Genomic DNA, 22,419 nt, shown 5'->3' with positions numbered 1-22,419 from the left:
GGGTACTTGACACTGGACTTCAGGCATTTTGGCATTTCCTTCTCCCCAGTCTTCCTCCAGACTCTGGCACCTTGATTTCCGAATGACATGCAAAACTTGCTTTCGTCCGAAAAAAGTACTTTGGACCACTGAGCAACAGTTCAGTGCTGCTTCTCTGTAGCCCAGGTCAGGCGCTTCTGCCACTGTTTCTGGTTCAAAAGCACACGCCTGTGCACGGTGGCTCCGGATGTTTCTACTCCAGACTCAGTCCACTGCTTCCGCAGGTCCCCCAAGGTGTGGAATTGGTCCTTCTCCACAATCTTCCTCAGGGTCCGGTCACCTCTTCTCGTTGTTCAGCGTTTTTTGCCACACTTTTTCCTTCCCACAGACTTCCCACTGAGGTGCCTTGATACAGCACTCTGGGAACAGCCTATTCGTTCAGAAATTTCTTTCTGTGTCTTACCCCTCTCGCTTGAGGGTGTCAATGATGGCCTTCTGGACAGCAGTCAGGTCGGCAGTCTTACCCATGATTGCGGTTTTGAGTAATGAACCAGGCTGGGAGTTTTTAAAAAGCCTCAGGAATCTTTTGCAGGTGTTTAGAGTTAATTAGTTGATTCAGATGATAAGGTTAATAGCTCGTTTAGAGAACCTTTTCATGATATGCTAATTTTTTGAGATAGGAATTTTGGGTTTTCATGGGCTGTATGCAAAAATCATCAGTATTAAAAAAATAAAAGACCTGAAATATTTCAGTTGGTGTGCAATAAATCTAAAATATATGAAAGTTTAATTTTTATATCATTACATTATGGAAAATAATGAACTTTTATCACAATATGCTAATTTTTTTTAGAAGGACCTGTATATATATATATATATATATATATATATATATATATATATATATATATATATATATATATATATGTGTGTGTGTGTGTGTGTGTGTGTGTGTGTGGATTACATTTTTTTTTTTAATATTTAATATATATTATTTATTTATTTAATTTTTTTTTTTACACACAAAAACACTTTTAAAGCCTATAATAAATTAGGCATATTTTCACGCACTAACAAACAACCCTTTACCGTCCAGTAACCGATTCGTTCGACTGAATGACCGAGAAGCGATCATGTGTCAGAAGTAAAAGTGAAAGAAGGATCTTCTGCAGTTTTGGGCGTTAAAAGCGCTGACGCACCGACTCTTTGTGTAAAGCGAGGAGTGTAAACGTTCAAAAGCGGTATTTAGAAAGCGCTTTACTCCAGACTGATTGTTAGAGCTATAACGTTAGATATTATACAGTGCAGGTGAAAGATGTTAAACATATCGACAAAGACACCGACCGGAGGATTCTCTTTTGAGAACACACGCAGGTGAGACATCGTAATGACAACGTGATCAAGACATAAAATACAATTTACATTGATTGCTAAGTAGCCTACTTATATGCATGCTGTTATGTTTGTGATGTTTATATGCTTTCACAGAAATGCTGTTCTTGAAGCAAACTTGTCAGAGAAAGGCTACAGTGCGCCAAACGCCCGAAAGACTGGCACCACCATAGCTGGGCTAATATTCAAAGTCTGTTTTATCAAATTTATTTTTTACCGAGTGAATATTTAACTAAGCCTAAGGTCATAGACATGTCATCAATCATCCTATCATTCTTCAGTCATTCTGTTTTTGAAATTTTATGGTGTAAACTGCTGAGGGGGAGAAAATCAAAATAAAGTGAGGTGGAAAAAAAATTCTATAAAGTTGTTATGTTATCGATTGATTGTAAATAAATTCTGCAATAATAAATTAATAAAATGGTGTATAATATTTAATTGAAAGAAATAAAAAAATAAAATGCATTTTCTTTTATAGGATGGAGTGATTTTAGGTGCAGACACCAGAGCCACAGATGATATGGTCGTAGCTGATAAAAACTGCATGAAAATCCATTACATAGCTCCCAAAATCTAGTAAGTCAGTTCCTTGGTTGCTCATCATTAGAGTTCAAGTCTCTGTCTGAAACTTTCTTTACATTGCCTGGTATGTTTTCCTCTCTCCACTAAAGTTGCTGCGGTGCAGGTGTTGCGGCGGATGCTGATGTCACTACTCAGATGATGTCATCAAACGTGGAACTGCACTCACTCAGCACAGGACGGCCTCCTCTTGTTGCCATGGTGACTCGACAGCTCAAACAGATGCTGTTTAGGTGAAGGAGGTTTGCCATATAGTTCAATTCATTTGACTGAATGATTGATACATCATTCTGTCTTTAAATTATTGCTTTCTAGTTAACTGATAATATGTCACCCTGGAGCACAAATAAGTAGCACGGGTATATTTGTAGCAATAGCCAACAATACATTGTATGGGACAAAATTATTGATTTTTCTTTTATGCCAAAAATAATTAGGATATTAAGTAAAGATTGTGTTTCATAAAGATATTTAGTAAATTTCGTACCATTAATATATCAAAACAAAATATATGATTAGCATTTCTAAGAACTTCATTTGGACAACTTTAAATGCAATTTTCTCAATATTTAGATTTTCTAATAGTTGTATCTTGGCCAAATATTGTCCTATGCATCAATGGAAAGATTATTTATTCAGCTTTCAGTTAATGTACAAATCTTAGTTTCCAAAAATTTACCTTTATGACTGTTTTTTGGTCCAGGATCACATGTTTGTTTATCTTAAAAGACTACTTCAGAATAGTTTTAGGACTAGGCCTGATTGTTTCCCATTGTTGTAGGTATCAGGGGCACATTGGTTCTTCTCTAATTGTGGGAGGTGTGGATGTTAACGGCCCACAGCTCTATAGCATCTACCCTCATGGTTCCTATGATAAGCTGCCTTTCCTTACCATGGGTACAGTTGCTTTTTCCTTACCTCCTTTCTTTGAATGAACACAATCCTGCAAAATGCTAAATCTTTAAAAAAAAAAAAAAAAAAAAAAAAAAAAAAAAAAAAAAAAAAAAAAAAAAAACAACACTGTTTTCACCACCTGGCCTTATTTAGCAAAAACATATATTTCAGGGTCTGGAGCAGCTTCTGCCATTTCTGTATTTGAGGATCGTTACAAGCCAAACATGGAGGTCAGACAAGTGTTTATAGACATTCTTATTAATATTTTATTAATAACTATGTTATTGTAGTTGTAAAGGGGATATGTGGACTGATAAAATATTAAAACATTCTATGTATTTTAAAATTGATTTAGAAACATGTTTTAATTGTTCTCCATGGAACACAGAAAAAAAGTTTTGAATAATGTTCACAATGATTGCATATAATGACCATGGAGCCGTTTAAGCTAAAAAATAATAACAAAAAATCACCTTAAAGTATCCTAAAATGTAATCCATATGACCTGTGTGCAGTATTAAAGTCAGCTTTGTGTAAGGAACAGACTATTTGTTATTTGCTGAAATCTTCCCCCAGCCATACTGTGGCTTTAAAAACGCATTTGCACTATATATTTAAACTTGCCACAGCATGTCCATTCACATGGCACACGAGAGCCAGTTGTATTCAGTAACCTGACACTGAATGTCTAAAAGCAAATTATTAAAATGTGAACATGACAGAATGTACTGTAATGGCAAATATGATCACTTTCTATAATACTGCAAACTTTCTATGACACTGTAATTACATTTTTAGTGGACTTGGTTCTGGTATTTTCCTATTCATATAGGTAAAAGAATGTATTTTTAATTTATTATTTTTTATTTGAAATTAACTACAATACACTGAATAATGGTGAATAATGGAACAGTACAATATAAAACTACTGATTTACAGTATATTTATGATAAACATATTTTAAAATACCCCCCCCCCCCCAAAAAAAAAAATTATATATGGGGGAAATGTTGCATACATACATACACACATATGTATATTATTCCCATTTTCTATTATATTCTGCAAAAATAAATAAATTAATAAATATTTAATCAATCCAATTTTTGTCCTGAATGTGCTTTTTTAATCCAAGTTCTAAAACTCATGTTCTATGTTTGTTCTTTCCAAACCCACTTCTACATAAACCCTTGGGAATGAAACTGGAGGAAGCAAAGCAGCTGGTGAGAGATGCCATCACCGCAGGCATCTTCTGTGATCTGGGTTCCGGCAGCAATGTAGACCTGTGTGTGATCACAGACAAAACTGTGGACTATCTGAGAGGATATGACCAGCCTGTTCAGAAAGGAATGAGGTGAGATATATAGACAACCATCATATTTTTTTCCATTTACACATTGTCCTGGGGTTGTGGGGAGGGGGGGGGGGGTGCATTCCAGAAAGCAGGGTCAATTTGCCGTCACATAAACCACAAATTAGTGGTCTTTCTGATGGGCAGTTCACACCACACTGACAAACACCAACAAACAAGTTGGCCATCAAAACGCTGACAAACACTGAATGTTCACTTTGGTGAAATCAAACCCTGACTGATGCCAACAGTCACAGACAGGGTAACACACTGATAAGACAAAACCCAACAAACTTGTTTGATGCTGTTTGTCTGTGCAGTGTGACTTAGCCTTCACTGGCGTTTACACACAAGGGGGGTCCCAATAGATAGCTGCAGTGATGACATACTTTTGTAGGCCAACCCTGAAGTTAGCATCAACCTGGTTCCAATTACAAAACCCAATTGTATTTTTCTGTTGGCTTTTGGATTTCTTCAGAAAATAAGCTCTGTGACCACCATTTCAATTTTTTTTTAATCATTTTCTCTCAAATTTTGACTTATAATTGTTTGCAAGAGTGTGATAATAAACACAGTGAGACTGTGAAAGCGGACTAGAAAGTTTTCCTGTTCAGCATAATATTTAATGTGCATGACAACCTCTAGTCCCATTTAAACAATTGTTAACAACCACCTTTTTCAAGAAAAGTAAAAGCTTTTAAAAAGTCACAAAGGGGTATTATTGATATATTTTATGTCATAGAATACAATTTGAAAATACATAAAGCTTATGTTAACCACAGACCAATTTTTTAGGCATTTAACCAAAAACACATTTAGAAAACCCATTGACTTTGGGATGATGGAACCAGAAGTGCTAAGATGGTAATTTGTTTCCGGGGGTTTGGCTTACAAAAACACATCATCCCTGCAGTGCTCTATTTGTGTACTTTGCACTATTCGATGCCATTTTTGTATAAATTCCAAAGAGAAAACATGCCCTTCAAAACTGTAACTTGATTGATTTTGTTTTACTTATTTAAATGAGAAAATTAAATGAACGCTGGACACTTGCTATGCACTCAACCATCATAGGTTTAATTACGTACAAGAGGAGGAGGCGCTTTCATACTCAGATGCTGGATATCAAAAAGAACCTTATAAAAAATTCATAATTTCTGGATTATACCCCTGATCAACTCTCATCCAGCTCTATAACAAAAAAAAAAGTTCTATACATAACTGCCATGGTCTTTTAATAACCTTCAGTTTACAGCTATATATATGTTTTAAGAAAATATCTTAAGACTCAGCTAAATATTCTCTCTTTCTTCCAATGAACCAGGGGGGGTACGTACAGATACAAGCCAGGCACTACTGCTGTGCTCACAAAAACAGTGACTCCATTACCGCTGGATGTTGTGGATGAATCTGTCCAAGTGATGGACACAGAATGAGACATGAAGTATATTCTTTGCTTCACTCATTGGAAAATATGAGGGATACTGTATGTGTGTAGTTTAAAAATTGAGATTAGGGAAAGCGTATTTTTTCTTTGTGGTTTGAAAATGTTTTGTACCTTTCGCCTGTATTCAGTTATTTGCATTTGAGCTGCTCAAAACTGTTTTGCAAACATTGTAAAATATTGAAGAGACCTGACGGATGCTGAATGAGACATTTCCTTACACCTGTCATTAACCTATCAGATAAAAGATATTTGTGTAGTTTTACAGTTCATGTAATAAAATTGACATTTCTTTAAACTAACTGAGTTAAATATTCATTTGTTGTATGCAAAGGGGAAATTATACTACTAGTTCACATTGATGAATATTAATCAATAAAAGGTTTTATAGTTGTATAAAAATAAAAATAAAATGTATAGCCACATATTTCAACATGATGAGAAATGTCCCATTATGTTATTCCCAAACTGAAACAACACTTAATCCATTTAATGCCATTTTTCCAGCTACTGTAAGTGAATATATTATTATATCCATTATTTTTTAGTTAGTGAAAGCATGAGATTTATTTTTGGTCACAGCTGTTACCAGTAGGAAGCTTAAAATCAGTCAAGACCCATTATAACATTGCAAACTTTAGAATGAAGTATCTAAGGATTCTCAGCAACCTATCTGTGATGTGAATGACTCTGATCTGTTTTTTTTCTTTTTCTTTTTTAATTAATTTAATAATATTAAATTATTTAATTACTCAGTTTAGTCATATAATAATTTATGTTAATGGATTAACTTATTTACAGTACCTTCACATTTTCTTATTGTTGTTTAATTGAATTGTGTTAGTTCAAGGGATTTTGTCTTTATAAGAAGAAGATAAGAGATTGTCTTCATTTTAGGGTTCATTTAATCACCTGCAATGTTGTAAAGCAGCAATTTTGCATTCCCTTTGCTTTGGTATATAATAACACTTGTTGAATATGTGCTGGTCAGATGTATAACAGGATGAAGTCCAGGTGGAGTGAGGATGAAGTTCAGACAAGTCTGAGCATTAAAGCATATTTTTAAATGAATGCAATTATGAGGAATAAGTAATTAATGTATAAAGGATTCAATCAATCACCTAACAACGAGGCTGTGTGTTTTCCCACTGTTCAAAATTGTGACCATATGCTGACATCTCAGGTGATCATGATTTTTAAAGTAATCAAGTACCAATAATATACCTTTTAGCTTTAAATCTGTAATCAGTATTTTGATGAAGATGATGAAATGTTGAAATGAAATAAATGGCCGTTGTAATAATGTTACATTATAATGTTTATTAGTAATAATGTTTTGGATGTAATAATGTTAATGAATTCAAGATTTTCAAGTACTTTTTCACTTTCATATAATTCTGTGTAAAATATAACCAATTTTGACCATTCAACCTTCAGTCTAAAACTGTCATGACAGCATGTCAACCTTTGGGATTAAATAACATTGACACAAACAAACAATAAATATATCTGCACTTTGAACCAAAGGTGACACGATAATATATAAATTTAATCAACAAAACAAATTTCTATGATTATTTCTACTGTTTTCCATGAAACTGTTGTTCTTCCTCCAGGGTGCTCAGAAAGCCGAATCCTTCACTGAAACGCTTTTTTTTTGTGTTATTGGAGAAACTGTAAGAGAAACTGAAATTGTGTTGTAATCTGATATTTTAAATGTCCCCAAAGGGCCAGAAATCTTCACTAAATGTCCTTAGCAAACCGATTAGAGACAACTATGATTGGTGCACCTGGACCAGCGCTGAGAAAAGTAACAATAACCATATGGATAAGCTTTTTGCGCTAAAGCCCACCCATTTCCATCGCTCTTTGATTCTAACTCTCATTTTATTGCTTTGAAAGGGAACCAATATATATATTCAACTTCATTACTGGTACTTGGCAGTACAGCAGTACATGCTGTAGTAAACATCCCTTTAAAATAAGTAAATAGGGGTGGCCTAATCAAATGTCTCTTCGTGACGTCATGCGCTATGGGCTCCCTCATTGGCCAGGGAACTGTTTTGGCAGCGTGCAGCATTGTTTGAATTCGTGCGTGATCGAAGAACTCAAAGCTACGGTATTGGTAAATAATGCGCTGGTTTTGTGAGCTTTGATTGCCTGAAATTTGTCGACCTCGCGAAATATAGGCCCAGGAATAGAGAGAGAAAGTGTCTGTCGTCGCGCAGTCGTTTTGCATTCAATTTTAATAGTTTTGTAACGTTATTTGAATTGGAGAATACGTTTTCCGATATTTAACGTGAGTGTATAAGAGAGTAATGTAACTGTGATTAGTATCCGTTCATACGCGACTAACAGTCGTTTTTGGTGTGTTGCTGTCTAGCACTGTTGATCTGATATTGTGTGGCCATGCGGCATAATAAATCAGCTCACAGGCGAAAGCCGTCGACCCCCAGGCGCAGATCTCCTCCAGAGCCGCGGCCAACACCGTCAACCTCCAGAGCCCGGCGCACCAGCGGACCCTCCGGTAAACTCGCTCCCTTCGGCGTCCTTCTCTTAGCTGTGTGCGTCATGCATGTGCACTTAATGTTTTTTATTGAATGCTTGAAAAAACAATAACAATTGTCATTATTGTCAAATCATAACAATACAACAACAGTCTAGGGTCATTCAGTCTTTCAGTCCAGAGGAAGTGCCAAGCAAAGCCTTGTTCTTATTGCTTTTAAGTTTGTAGAGAATTCAATAGATTCAAAATACATTTTCATTTAAAGTGTGAATCTAAAAAAAAAGAGGTTTGCATTTAGAAAATTTACATCTGCGACCCTGGACCACAAAACCAGTCATAAGGGTCAATTTTTTTAAATAAACGAGCTTTTTGTTGATGTATGGTTTGTTAGGATAGGACAATATTTGCCATAGATAAATCTGGAATCTGAGGGTGCAAAAAAAAAATCTAAATCTTGAGAAAATCGCATTTAAAGTTGTCCAGTGAAGTTCTTAGCAATGCATATTACTAATCAAAAATTAAGTTTTGACATGTACAGTAGGAAATTTACAAAATAGTTTTCATGTTACTAGATTTTTAACAAAAATTACATTTGTACCCAGTCTAATATATGTATAGCATTAATAGCAAATCAGAGTACAGGCAGTTTTAGTTTAGGATTAAGAAGAATATAATCTATAATTATGAATTACAAAATTTTGTTAGCTGATGCTAACTGGCTACCTAACTAGCTACCTGATGCTATTTTGAGGTCTTTTTGAGAAGAAAGTCCAAATATTTTTATTCAATCAACTAGTTAGGCTGATTATACACAGGGCAACTTGAGCAATGTTGCTTGAGTCAAGTCAAGAGGCATTTATATATAATTTGCATAGTTAACACTGGGGAAAACTGAAAACATTGAAATGCTTGTGACGAGGCTCAGACATAAAGTGACAATAACAGGACATAAACAGACATAGACATACGTGGCGGGCACTGAAATTTTGAGTTACTTTAGTGACCATAGGCAGAACGGACACAGACAGAGCAATATATACAAATAAGTGGCAGAAGAAGTGCTTGGGCACTGTACCATTGAGAATGGGTAACAAATTTCTCTCTGGATACTTTAAATCAGTGGTGCGCCCTGTGTCTCACCTAGGGCCTGTTTTGGAAAACAATTTACCAAATAAGCCAGGTTTATTTCAGTTAGTCTGACTTATTGTCAGTTGATTTGGTTCAAAATAAGTCAGACTAACTGAAATAAGCCTGGCTTATTTGGTAAACACCCTTGGTTGCCCGTTGATGGCAACATATGCTCTAAAAGTTGCCCCGGGTATCATCAGCCTTAGAATACACCTGATGGAAAAACAAAGGATTTGATGTTCAGAACAGGGTAACTATAGTAATTCATTCACGCCCCCTGTTTTACCAAACAGACTAGGCTTGGAAAAAAATAATAATATCATTGTGAAAACATAATTATATTTTTCTTATATAACGCATACTTTGAGCAAGGCACTGAACCCCGAACTGCTCCCCGGGTGCCACAGCATAAATGGCTGCCCACTGCTCTGGGTGTGTGTTCACGGTGTGTGTGTGTGTTCACTGCTGTGTGTGTGCACTTTGGATGGATTAAATGCAGAGCACGAATTCTGAGTATGGGTCACCATACTTGGCTGTATGTCACGTCACTAGTCACTCACTACTTCCTATCTACAGGCCTTACTATTCTCATATCATATAACTGTGATGTTCTAAAAAAACAACAGGCTTTTTTTCTTAAACAGTAGGAGGGTGATTTCCCCGCTCTACCCTAAATCTTTTTAGCATCTGTTTTCATAGTAACTCACAGATTCAGAGCTCTGTTGAGAATGTCTACTGTTTCTGCAATACTCTTCAGGTAAGCTGAACATGTACAAAGTGAACTGTATGCCAGAGTATTAGCTAAATGTCTACCGTTTATGTGCTTTCTGTACTAGGCGTCCCCACGCAAGAAACACAGGTTTCGCCCTGGCACTCGGGCTCTCATGGAGATACGCAGATATCAGAAGTCTACTGATCTGTTGCTGCGCAAGGCCCCATTTTCACGGCTGGTACTACTGCTTCAGTGCATCCTTCAATAACCACTTCAGACAGACCTTTTGACACTTAATAATTTGAAACATGAGCAAGCTGTTTAATCGATGTAAACATTATTTTTTCCTCCTGACAGGTTCGAGAGGTGTGTCAGACATTTAGTCGAGAACAGATGATGTGGCAGGGATATGCTCTAATGGCTTTACAGGAGGTAGGTGACAATTAAAAAGGATTTATTTTGCATTCACATTGTATTATAAAATGAAGAGTTCCGCTGCTTAACTCTACATCACAGCGCAATACACACAGTGGAGAACTTTTAAATTAACTATAAAAATGTGCGTCTTTGGTATTTTTATTATGTATGAAGGTGAATATCAAAAAATGTGCAGTTCTTAAATCAAAAAAATGAAAAAGATTAAAATATTAAAGCTTTTTATTTTTTTATTTATTTTTGAGAAGGAAGCATATTTTAGGCCATTAAAACAAAGGTAAAACAAACAAAAAAAAGTCACTGTAATAATTCTCATTATTGTAATTTCCTTTCAACTAAAAGGTGAAATCTGTAATAGTAAAGTTGTCCACTAGATGGACCCACAGTATAAGAAATCTGGTGCACTGGTAATACAGGGGCATCACAATAAGTTAGAATGTTGTAGAAAAGTTCATTTATTTCAGTAATTCAACTCAAATTGTGAAACTCATGTATTAAATAAATGCAGTGCACAAAGACTGAAGTAGTTTAAGTCTTTGGTTCTTTTAATTGTGATGATTTTGGCTCACATTTAACAAAAACCCACCAATTTACTCAACAAATTAGAATACTTCATAAGACCAATAAAAAAAAAAAAAAAAACATTTTTAGTGAATTGTTGGCCTTCTGGAAAGTATGTTCATTTACTGTACATGTGCTCAATACTTGGTAGGGGCTCCTTTTGCTTTAATTACTGCCTCAATTCGGTGTGGCATGGAGGTGATCAGTTTGTGGCACTGCTGAGGTGGTATGGAAGCCCAGGTTTCTTTGACAGTGGCCTTCAGCTCATCTGCATTTTTTGGTCTCTTGTTTCTCAATAATCCTCTTGACAATACCCCATAGATTCAGGTCTGGTGAGTTTGCTGGCCAGTCAAGCACACCAACACCATGGTCATTTAACCAACTTTTGGTGCTTTTGGCAGTGTGGGCAGGTGCCAAATCCTGCTGGAAAATGAAATCAGCATCTTCAAAAAGCTGGTCAGCAGAAGGAAGCATAAGTGCTCCAAAATTTCTTGGTAAACGGGTGCAGTGACTTCGGTTTTCAAAAACACAATGGACCAAAACCAGCAGATGACATTGCACCCCAAATCATCACAGACTGTGGAAACTTAACACTGGACTCTAAGCAGCTTGGGCTATGAGCTTCTCCACCCTTCCTCCAGACTCTAGGACATTTGTTTCCAAATGAAATACAAAACTTGCTCTCATCTGAAAAGAGGACTTTGGACCACTGGGCAACAGTCCAGTTCTTCTTCTCCTTAGCCCAGGTAAAGCCGAGCTCACACAACAGGATTTTTAAAATCCTAACCGATTATGAAATCTGGCTGCAGCACACACACTAGGAGAATTTTTACAGATTATCTTCCCTCAAATCTTAAACATGCACACACTACAAGATTTGAACATCGTGGCGCATCACACACTGCAAGATGTCATTAAGATTATCATGCCAGTGGGAGCGCCTCACGTGATCTCACGCAGCAGTTCGTCACTGATATTTGTTTACATATGTTAGCTAGCGTGCTAGCAGCTTTCTGCACTCACCCGGTGCATTCAAAACTGAGGCGATTTTACTCCAGCACTTCTCTTTCTCCTTACGGTTGTGATGCGTTTTCGACACATTATACAGACTGTCGTGTTATTACAAAATGTCAAGAAACAGTTTCCTCTGTCTCCACTATCCAACGGAGCCGTACATCAGTTGTTTTGCGTTTTTTTTTTTTTTTTTTTTTTTTTTTTTTGCGCATTGGATGTGAAAGTACTGACGTAATCAAACATGTTTGATATTAATCGGGGCTGTCCCGATTTGTGTGCAAGCAGATCGGGAGGTGCAAGATTAGATTGGTGAACGCCTCACATTACCAGATAATCCACGCCGAACATCGGGATCGACAAGATGTTTGCTACGATTTTCGGGAGGGGAAAATTGGGGCTAAATCGGGCTAAAAATCCTGTAGTGTGAGCCAGGCTTAAGACGCCTCTGACGTTGTCTATGGTTCAGGAGTGGCTTAACAAGAGGAATACGACAACTGTAGCCAAATTCCACGTCTGTTTGTGGTGGTTCTTGATGCCTTGACCCCAGCCTCAGTCCATTCCTTGTGAAGTTCACTCAAATTCTTGAATCGATTTTGCTTGATAATCCTCATAAGGCTGCAGTTCTCTCGGTTGGTTCTGCATCTTTTTCTTTCACACTTTTTCCTTCCACTCAACTTTCTGTTAACATGCTTGGATACAGCACTCTGTGAACAGCCAGCTTCTTTGGCAATGAATGTTTGTGGCTTACCCTCCTTGTGAAGGGTGTCAATGATTGTCTTCTGGACAACTGTCAGATCAGCAGACTGCCCCATGATTGTGTAGCCTAGTGAACCAAACTGAGAGACCATTTTGAAGTCTCAGGAAACCTTTGCAGGTGTTTTGAGTTGATTAGCTGATTGGCATGTCAGTGTATTCTAATTCGTTGAGATAGTGAATTGGTGGGTTTTTCTTAAACGTGAGCCAAAATCATCACAATTAAAAGAACCAAAGACTTAAACTACTTCAGTCTGTGTGCACTGCATTTATTTAATACATGAGTTTCACAATTTGAGTTGAATTACTGAAATAAATTAACTTTTCCATGACATTCTAATTTATTGAGATGCACCTGTATAGTTTTACATAATTAGTTCTGTACCAATTGCAGCACCACAGCAAAACCCCCCAGTAACTCATTCATTATTTTATTTTTGTGCTAATAGGTAATGTTAACTTGTAACTTTCAAACTGCAGTGTAAATGCAGAAAAAAAGTGAATAATTAACAAGACTACTGCACTTTTTTATGCTTTTCATCCTATCCGTTGCTATTGTATCAATATTTTTAAGAAGGTTGATTAATAAAAGTTTCCCCCAAAACTTTTATTCAAATTGTGACTTTTTAGTATTTAGAAAGTGAGCAAAATCAAAGCAGCTACTACTACAATGCATAATGTACATCTTACTTGCATTGTATTTGCACTTTGCTGGTTGTAAGGAGAGGATACCCAAGCATGCAGGATCTCACACTGAATACATTCTTGGACTGAGTGGATTCTGATTAACTTAAACACCTCTAATTGGCGATTGTGTTTATGTGCATAATTGGCTACATTGTGAATAGAAACCTCTTTCACTTTCAGAGCGCGAACACAAATGCACATAGCAGCATTTGAAAGAAACAGTCTATGGGCCTGTTTACACCTGGTCACTTCATGCATTTTTTCTGATCGGATAGCTATCCAATCGTGAAAAGACCAGGGGCCTCATTTATAAATCTTTACATAGAATTCATCCTAAAAGTGTATGTACGCACGAAAGCTAGATTCTCCATTGGTACGCCAGAACCTGCACAAAAATCCATCCAGTCTTCTCCCCGAAATCACCATGTATAGAGCTTACAACGCCTAGTTTTACTATTCATAACCTCATCTGCATATTATTTCCGTGCATATTCTCATCCACGTGACACCATATTTAACACCGTTAAAGGTACAAGACATTAAGGAGATAAGGACTATAAATGCCATTTCTGCCATACAATTTACATTGCTAAAATCATCCAGTATCCTTGTTATGTTTTAGAATAAATATATAAAAAAATCCATAAAAACATAATTGTATAAAATACTTTTAAGAGAAAATTTTAGAAAAGAGTTGATCCATTCTTTTACATTGACCAAATAGTAGGCTATTTTAATTGTTTTAAATAAATTAAATTTATGCCATTTTGCTGATAATGTACATGTATGTTTTAGGGTATTTATATAGGTTAGTTTGGTCTACTCATATTTTACAAAATGCAGTTGTCTGACTCGCTGCGCCACTGATGAAATTTTTAAAAAATGAAACGTGCAAATCTGACCGTTTAAATTCTATCCTTCAAATATCACAGGAGTCTGCCTGCACACTTCAACATCTCTGTGCAGCAATAGTTGTACAGTATTGTCATTGGACCTGCTAAAAACCTGCCGATGGACCGTTCATCCATCAAATCCAGCAGTGTCTCCCATAATATTGAAGTGCACATCATTTCCTTGTTCTCACTAAAAATATTTGCTCATAACATGAGATCTGCAGTTTAGTTTAAGGAGGAATTATTGTGCGCCTAGCACTCCTCCCTGTCATTAAAACATAGCATACCACAGGAAAAGTCATCAAAAATATAGTGCATCCATTACAAATGTCTATTCATATAATCTTTAACTTCTGCATAATGACTTTATGCAATCTCAGTGCTCATCTCCATTATTGAATGTCATTTTTAATCTAATTGTTTATATCAAAATTAAAGCAGAGTTTAAAATACTTAATTGTTTTGCTCAATGTAGCAAAAATGTGCGTATACGCATGGGTCAGAGTTTGCATGCAGGTGCCCAAATTTTCCCATCAAGTTTGTTTTTATAAATCCCATCTTTTGAGTAGGAAGTGGCGTACGCCTCTTTCAGGTCACGTTTTGTGCGTATGCAACGGTTATAAATGAGGCCCCAGGTGTAAACGCCCTCCAAAATGAATTCAAGACGGATATAAATCTGATTGCTCAAACCACTTCAGGAGGTGGTCTTGGCCGCATTCCATATTAATCTGGACAAGTGTAAATGCATCTGTTTTAGGGATGTAACGGTATGAAAATTTCTTATCACGATTATAGTGACCAAAATTATCACGGTTACCAATATTATCACAGTATTGTTAAAATGTGCTGGAAATGTTCAAAAAGTACCAACACATATACCTACCAAGTTTTATATTTAAAAATCAACAAACAACGAATAAAATTACTTTTTGTTTGCACAATCACTAAAACAATAACATTACCAATGATGTCTAGATGAGACTGTTACTTAAAACTTTATGCTGGACAGTATTTTTTGTATCGTGAGTTGTTCAAATCGCGTAATCTAATACAGTTTTAATGATAATTCAAATATGAAACGGTAATACTAACCGTGGGTAATTTTATCATGATTTATCATCAAACCACTAATCGTTACATCCCTAATCTGTTTGTTGAAACCACATATGTAAATTTTACTCCTCCCAAAATGTTAAAATAATTAACGTGTGAGAGTGTGGTAGCTGTAGGCTTTATGACATCAGTCAGATTGCGCTTATGCAACACGCATTGCTGCGGACCAGCAGCTGAGCATCTCTTCAGCAAGCCGACGCTTAAACTTCCGTGAATGAAACTGAAAGTAAGACGCAGACGGTCAACACACAATCATCTTCAATAAAACAGTAGGACAAACAACTACTTTTCACATTTATGTGAGCAAAGTGTAAATGAAAACGTTTTAATAAATCAGACCACTATCCGATCAGCGAAAACGCATGAAATGACCAGGTGTAAACAGGCCCTATAAGCGGGTACCAAATACATTACCAATATGCCATTATAATACTGTAGTTTTACCTGACAGTGCTCTTGCATTGATTTGAGGGCTCTTAGCACCCCTGTAGAAACTAGGGCTGATCCGAATACCTTTTTTTTTTTTTTTTTTTTTTTTTGAGCTTCGAATCTTCGATATTAATCAACACTGAATATTCGAAGCTTCGGCTGGAGAGGCAGAACATATTCTTCTGTCTAAGAAAGGCAGGAATCTCTGTGTGTCTGTCTGTCTGTTTGCACTTTTGTTATATCAAGAACTGTCCATCCAATCAACTTCATGCGTGGCGGGTGTGTTGCTGCGGACCCAAGGGAGTGCAGTGTCTCATTTGGTGAAATATGGACACGCGACACGTTCAGAATGAATAAACTTTTAATAATTACAGAACAGCTCTGTTATACTTTCCGCATGAGCAATCCGGACGCATACACGGACAGCGCGGACGCGAACTTCTTCCATTTATACTTCCGAAAGCGTACACTGATGGTCCGCTCTGCAACAAACATGTGAACAAACAATTGCCCAGAATTATTGCACATCTGGCTGTCTTTATATTCTTTTATTAACGGATTGCACAGGTTTGAGTAGCAGTGGGCTTCTTCACACTGTCTGCACATGTGCAATTGTGCTTTTGAAGCCTACTGACCACACGCACTTGTCCGCGCAGTCATAAAAAATGGGAGGTACGCGGTCATCCGCTCAGAGCCTCCGCGCACACTCTCTGATGACGATTTTTACGTCACGCGCACCATAGCAGACGCGGAAAGTGTAACAGAGGCTTAAGTCACTAAGACCAAGCCAAAAACTATCTTAAAATATCTGTTGCTGGCAATCTGCCCTTTGAACATAAACATTTAAGAAAAAATTGACGATAATGAGCTTTTAAAAAGATATCACCTTTGGTGTTGGAGGTTATCCCAACTCCAGATTTTCCTTTGATTATATCCTTGTTTTCATTAACCAGCTGGGCAAGAAGTAACAGCTGTTCTTGAATCCGGTTTGGTTTTCTTTTAGGTTTGCATGTTTGCATGTCAGCCAATCACTGTGGGCATAGTTAGTAAGCATGCTGACATCATCCATAGCAATGAGATCTGAGCTTACTCTGAACTTTAGACTTCTCTGTATTCCTTAGTAAAAGTTTGTCTCCACAGCTTTGTGAACAGGTTTTAAGAGAAAACTCTTAGCTAAAAACTTTAACTGCTATTTAGGAGAACTCTTAGTGGTGAGATAAAATGTTTTGTTAATACGGGCCCAGATCTGTACTTACTGCCTCTCACCTAATATGTGATCGTTCTGGGTGGGGCTGGGTATAATGTTACATGGACAAAATGTTTTTTTTGTTTGTTTGTTTGTTTCTGAAACAAACACTCCAAGCAGTAGACCAATCACAACAGATTGTGGGCGGCTGACCAATCAGAGCAGACTGGGATTTTTGGAAGGTGGGTTTTAAAGATATCAAAACTAAAACATTAAGGCAGAAACAATCTACAGTTCACACAAGCAAAGCATAAACTGCACATAAAAATTTTTAAAGAAAAAAATGTTTTGAGTTTTTATGTGAATTTCACTGTTGCACATTTACGCTGTTCAAGAAATCAAACCATTTTTAAAACAGTCCATAAAAACTGTGGACATTGTGTTTACAAAACATACTGTTTGTCCATAAAATTAACAACTCTTTACTTATCCTACTAATGTTTTTTTTTGATGATTATCATTTTTTCTGCAAGAAAAGCAGCTGATGGACATGGTCTCCCTGCTGAAAAAAAAACAGCATATGCTGGTTAGGTATGTTTTGACGCTGGTTTATGCTGGTCCTTTGCCAGCACATGACCAGCATAAACCAACAAAAGGACCAGCATAAACCAGCAAAGGACCAGCATAAACCAGCATCAAAGCAAACCTAACCAGCATATGCCGTTTTTTTTTTTTTTTTCAACAGGGCTGACTTAAGACCGCTCTTTTCTGCTGTCATTTTTATTGCCAGCAGTTGAGAAAACTTAGCGTGAACACTGGTCCCAGGAACACAGAGATATTTCCCCCATTTATTAAACAGTTATGTTAATTTTCATTATAGTCAGAGCCAGATTTACCTTTTACTGTGAAAAGAATTCTCCCCCTATATAGTATTAACTCCAAAACAATAATAATATTAATTAAGCTTTTAGTCGGCTTTATCGTTTTACCATCACTCTGTTATGCTGCTGTTATATTGCACATACAGACAGTATTACTTTAATTTAATAGTAATAGTTACTACCTTTAATGTCTCTTTTGATAATTAATAATAATGGCCTTGCTGCTTTCATCCAAATTGAAGGTTTTCTTGTAGCGGCGCACAGCCAAGTAATCAAGCAATTGTTTAAATAAACCAATATGTTGGTCAAGGTTTTTTGCAATATATTCGTGTGTTGTTTCTTTTCATCGTATTCTCTTTTTATTGTAATTGGGCCCCCTACATGTGCGAATATCTGGCCCTAATTACATATTTATTGTAGTGCTGTCAAAATTAGCACATTGAGGCAGGCAAATAATTTTTTCAGTTTAACAGCATTACAAATATTTGATGCAGGGGAGGAGCTAGGGTTGGACACCCCACTCACAGCTGCAGCTTCTGTTACTCTTTTTTATTTTTATTTATTTTTTATTTTTTTTTGACAAGAATTGCGTTTATTTAGATAGAGAACGTCTTTACGACCACATCAGAGTTGGACGGTAACGAAGTACATTTACTTGATTACTGTACTTGAGTACACTTTTTGAGTATATGTACTTTACTTGAGTATTATTATTATTTTTTTTTTTTTTTTTTTTTTTTTTTTTTTTGAAACATCTGCCTTAAACTTAATTACATTTGAAAGACAAATATCGTACTTTTCACTCCACTACATTTCTATCAACCTCCTCGAAGTAGAAAGTCGTTATGATGTAGCAGCTTTGAAAGTCAGTCTGTGATTTTTTTTTTTTTTTTTCTTCTTCTCTTAAACGTGACTTATTTTTCAGACAGCCTATGACTTATCAGTCTTGTAGTGTTACGTGAAGTGATTTCTCAGCATGTTTTGAAAACTGACCAGTTGCAAATTTGATATTTATTTGCAATAATTCAATAATAAGAAGTTAATATTGTGGTATTTATTAGAAACCATATTGTCTGATTTTGCTAAATTGTGTAAATGAAAATATTACCTAAAAAGCCACAGAAAAACTGTTGCACATCTCCTAATAAAACACAGGTGTTTGACTTGAAGCAGCACTGCACAGACCCATACTGTGTATGACATTAAATTACAGTGAGAGCGACTAGAGAGCATTTTTTATTTTTATTTTTACTCAAAAAAATCTTGCTGTTTTGTTTTTAAGGAAGTGTTGCTTTTATAAAGTTATACAGCTAAAATTGTTTTGCTGGGTTTTAAAGCAGGTTTGATTTATTTATTATTTATTTTTTTCTCCTTTTTCTTATTAGTCTGTATTCACTGCAATTTCACTGTCCGCTCGGTTCTGTGGATTAATGGCTACATGTAGATGTGTGAACACTGGCAGAGCTGTGTGAGATCACTACCATACTGCTTTTGTGGAGGTCGGTAGGGGTGTTAAAAAGTATTTTTCTCAACCTGCTTATTTAATTTCTATAAGTTTTTAACTTTCTAAAAGCTCTTCAGTCCAAAGATACTAGTGTATTCAGTATGTGTAATGTATTGAGGTATTGCAGGTATTAAAACCATAATAAAACAGTGCAGAACATTTACCTTTGGTATTTAAAAGCAAGTTCTTCTGTACTTTTACTTAAAATAGGTCTTTACAACCTTCACTTGTAATGGAGTAATATTTGACCAGCAGTATCTGTACTTAAGTAATAGAGTTGTGTACTTTGTCCACCTCTGGACTTTTCAGAGGTGCACTCCACTTTGCCTAAGCACCAGGCATTAGACAAACGAGCGAGGAAATGGTACAGGTGACTAGGAGCTTCAGTAGAACAACAGTGAACTGCGGTCAGATGAGATGTTGTCAGGTCATATGTCAGTTAAAAACAAATATTCCTGTCCTGTCAGCCGCTATACTGTGCTTGGAGCGCATGCTTTTCAGTTACATGCATAAAAACTGTGGTTCGCGCTGTAGCCTGTATCATTTCATATTAAAACGCAAAGGAAACTGAGCATGCATATTAGATCCGCGTTACATTCAGCAGCGGCAGCTCTTAAAGTTATAGCAGCCAAATAACATAATCCAGCTGCTGTGATGTCAAAGAACAAAAGACAAAAGAGGAAATCAGTAACTTATGTAGCTTTGGTTCATTTAATTTAGAATTTTGTATTTGATAACTTATTCAATTTCTGTATATTTCATACTTGCTGCTTGCACAGGTAAATATGACATATTTCAATAGGTTTATATAAAGGCTTGTTTTAATTTCACTTAAATTAGATTATTAGTTATTTTTTAAAGTCTAATGAATGTTAAACATTTTTACAGACAAAACAAGCTAAGAACCATTTATGAATTTGTTTATTGCTTTTTGTGGAAAATCAAGACTTCACATTGGTTATTTAAGTTGCTTACAAAACAGTTATGCATGTTAACTGCAGTTATGCAATGAATTTCTTGTTTTTCTGTGTGTGATGATAGAGGGAGTGTCCTTACAAATCCGAACATGTGTTCACAGCGTGTTAATACATGTTAATAATAGGTGGAAATGTAATGCGTCTAGGCAGACTGCTTTAAATTGAAAAGTAAACTAAATCTACATTGTGATTAACTCTCACAATGGATTTCTTGCATCCATTCACATTGTCATATTTTTGTATCGCAGTATATATATATATATATATATATATATATATATATATATATATATATATATATATATATATATATATATATATATATATATATATACATATACATATACATATACATACATTATTGTCATCATGTAGAGTACATAACTTGGCTCTTTCATGTGCTTTCAGGCTGCAGAAGCATTCTTGGTCCGTCTGTTTTCTGATGCCAACCTCTGTGCCATTCATGCAAAGAGGGTGACATTGTTTCCACGAGACATACAACTCGCCCGGCGAATCAGAGGTGTTGAAAACATGTGAAGTTGGATCTTCTTCTTTTTCTTTTTTCTTTTTCTTCTTCTTCTTCTTCTTCTTCTTCTTCTTCTTTTTCTTCTTCTTCTTCAAGATCTATACAGTAGTGATGTCCACTTTTGAAACACTGCTTCATGAAGCTTCGAAACCTTTGTGAAACCATTTGTTTTGAAACAGTTCATAGCGTGTATCAAAATGTGAAATGAAGTTTCGAACACTTTTGAAAAGTCAATAGTTTGCCTTTGGGGATGATCTCTGTGAATCATGCGAACCATTCGCAGTGGCGAACCATTGATCGTCTCTGATGATCAATTTGTAGACATTTTTAACAAGACATTTGTGTAATTAATAGGATGAGTTGTGTCTCTTATGCTGCACACTGGTGGTGGTTGAGGAGAGACAATTATTTTAAATAATTTCATAATTATTTTAAAAACACATTATACAGACACTTCATATTTAATGGTATTTTATTATTTTGATTCCATTTAATATATTATACTTTAATGAAAGCATTTGTATTGGATTTGTAAAAAGCAGTTTTTATGCATGTTTTAGCCTGAGTTTTTGTTTCATTTACACAGTTTTGACCAGCAACCGTCACCAGTGTGTGGTGTTTTGAGCGCTTTGAAACAGTGAATCATTTTGCTAAGCAATTGGTTCAATTGATTCAAAGCTTTGAAAAGGTTTGTTTCTCCCATCACTACTGTGCAGATAGAAATGTATGGACACTTTCTATATTTGGTGGCATGTAATCTGTTTTCAGACCTTCAATCAAATGTTCAAACGGTTGCATATATAGGGCCAAAGAAACCAAATGTTCATATGGCATCATAGTGCGTTGATGACATTTAACCAATTTTTTAACATTTTTTAGAATTGTAATATAAAACATTTTATTTTGTGTTGTAAGGTTGCAAAGATGATGTTTGTTCTGATGATGTTTGCTGATAATAAACCGATATTTGCATTATTGCAGTTTGTGTTGGCAGCTCTTTGGCCAATCATCATCAGAATGTTTAAGTATTTTAATCAGCTTGGTTCTTAAATTGCATTAGAATGATAATATATACTATTGTCTATGTTCTTGATGTTTTTGAACATGGATTGCTAACATCCTGTTAAACTGAAAATCCTCGCACTCCCAAATACCACATTATCAAAAGCTAATTACACTCTTAAAAATAAAGGTGCTTCAAAAGGTTCTTAAAGCGATGCCATGGAAGAACCATTTTTGGTTCCACAAAGAATCATTCAGTCAAAGGTTCTTTAAAGAACCATCTCTTTCTTACCTTTTTGTAATCTGAAGAACCTTCTTTCACCACAAAGAACCTTTTGTCAATCAGAAAGGTTCTTCAGATGTTAAAGTTTCTTTATGGAACCATTTAGACAAAAAGGTTCTTCAATGGCATCATGAAGCACCTTTATTTTTAAGACTGCATACAAGAGTTCATGTTTTTATCTGGTTAAATA

The 22,419-nt window shown here is 35.8% G+C and overlaps 2 protein-coding genes across 4 annotated transcripts; both read left to right on the top strand.

The window, feature by feature from the left end:
- The first annotated feature begins 1,124 nt into the window (after positions 1-1,124).
- Positions 1,125-5,941, top strand: LOC109052932 (proteasome subunit beta type-7-like). Its single transcript, XM_042743737.1, has 8 exons — positions 1,125-1,353; positions 1,468-1,561; positions 1,850-1,947; positions 2,043-2,183; positions 2,732-2,847; positions 3,016-3,074; positions 4,047-4,198; positions 5,520-5,941. The coding sequence occupies exons 1-8, from the start codon at positions 1,295-1,297 to the stop codon at positions 5,629-5,631; spliced, it is 831 nt and encodes a 276-aa protein (XP_042599671.1). The 5' UTR covers positions 1,125-1,294; the 3' UTR covers positions 5,632-5,941.
- Positions 5,942-7,638: 1,697 nt separating this feature from the next.
- Positions 7,639-21,346, top strand: LOC109052934 (histone H3-like centromeric protein A). 3 transcript variants are annotated; one of them, XM_042743739.1, is made up of 6 exons: positions 7,639-7,764; positions 8,023-8,166; positions 9,202-9,203; positions 10,110-10,223; positions 10,343-10,417; positions 20,827-21,346. In XM_042743739.1, the coding sequence occupies exons 2-6, from the start codon at positions 8,049-8,051 to the stop codon at positions 20,953-20,955; spliced, it is 438 nt and encodes a 145-aa protein (XP_042599673.1). In that variant the 5' UTR covers positions 7,639-7,764; positions 8,023-8,048; the 3' UTR covers positions 20,956-21,346. The 3 variants fall into 3 exon arrangements, with proteins under 3 accessions (XP_042599673.1, XP_042599674.1, XP_042599672.1); XM_042743740.1 differs by having other exon boundaries at positions 7,668-7,758; XM_042743738.1 differs by having other exon boundaries at positions 7,705-7,938.
- Positions 21,347-22,419: the final 1,073 nt, after the last annotated feature.

The sequence above is a fragment of the Cyprinus carpio genome, chromosome B18, assembly GCF_018340385.1.
Source record: "Cyprinus carpio isolate SPL01 chromosome B18, ASM1834038v1, whole genome shotgun sequence".
Lineage (NCBI taxonomy): Eukaryota > Metazoa > Chordata > Actinopteri > Cypriniformes > Cyprinidae > Cyprinus > Cyprinus carpio.
Note: the sequence above shows the minus strand (reverse complement) of the source record. Positions and strands in the feature narration are given on the sequence as shown.

Excerpts from the sequence above, each read along its gene's own strand:
- LOC109052932 (XM_042743737.1), top strand. The coding sequence starts at position 1,295 with ATGTTAAACATATCGACAAAGACACCGACCGGAGGATTCTCTTTTGAG. Across the intron at positions 2,184-2,731 it reads CTCAAACAGATGCTGTTTAG|GTATCAGGGGCACATTGGTT; the intron begins GTGAAGGAGGTT and ends CCATTGTTGTAG. Across the intron at positions 2,848-3,015 it reads GCTGCCTTTCCTTACCATGG|GGTCTGGAGCAGCTTCTGCC; the intron begins GTACAGTTGCTT and ends CATATATTTCAG.
- LOC109052934 (XM_042743739.1), top strand. The coding sequence starts at position 8,049 with ATGCGGCATAATAAATCAGCTCACAGGCGAAAGCCGTCGACCCCCAGG. Across the intron at positions 10,224-10,342 it reads AGGCCCCATTTTCACGGCTG|GTTCGAGAGGTGTGTCAGAC; the intron begins GTACTACTGCTT and ends TCCTCCTGACAG. Across the intron at positions 10,418-20,826 it reads CTCTAATGGCTTTACAGGAG|GCTGCAGAAGCATTCTTGGT; the intron begins GTAGGTGACAAT and ends ATGTGCTTTCAG.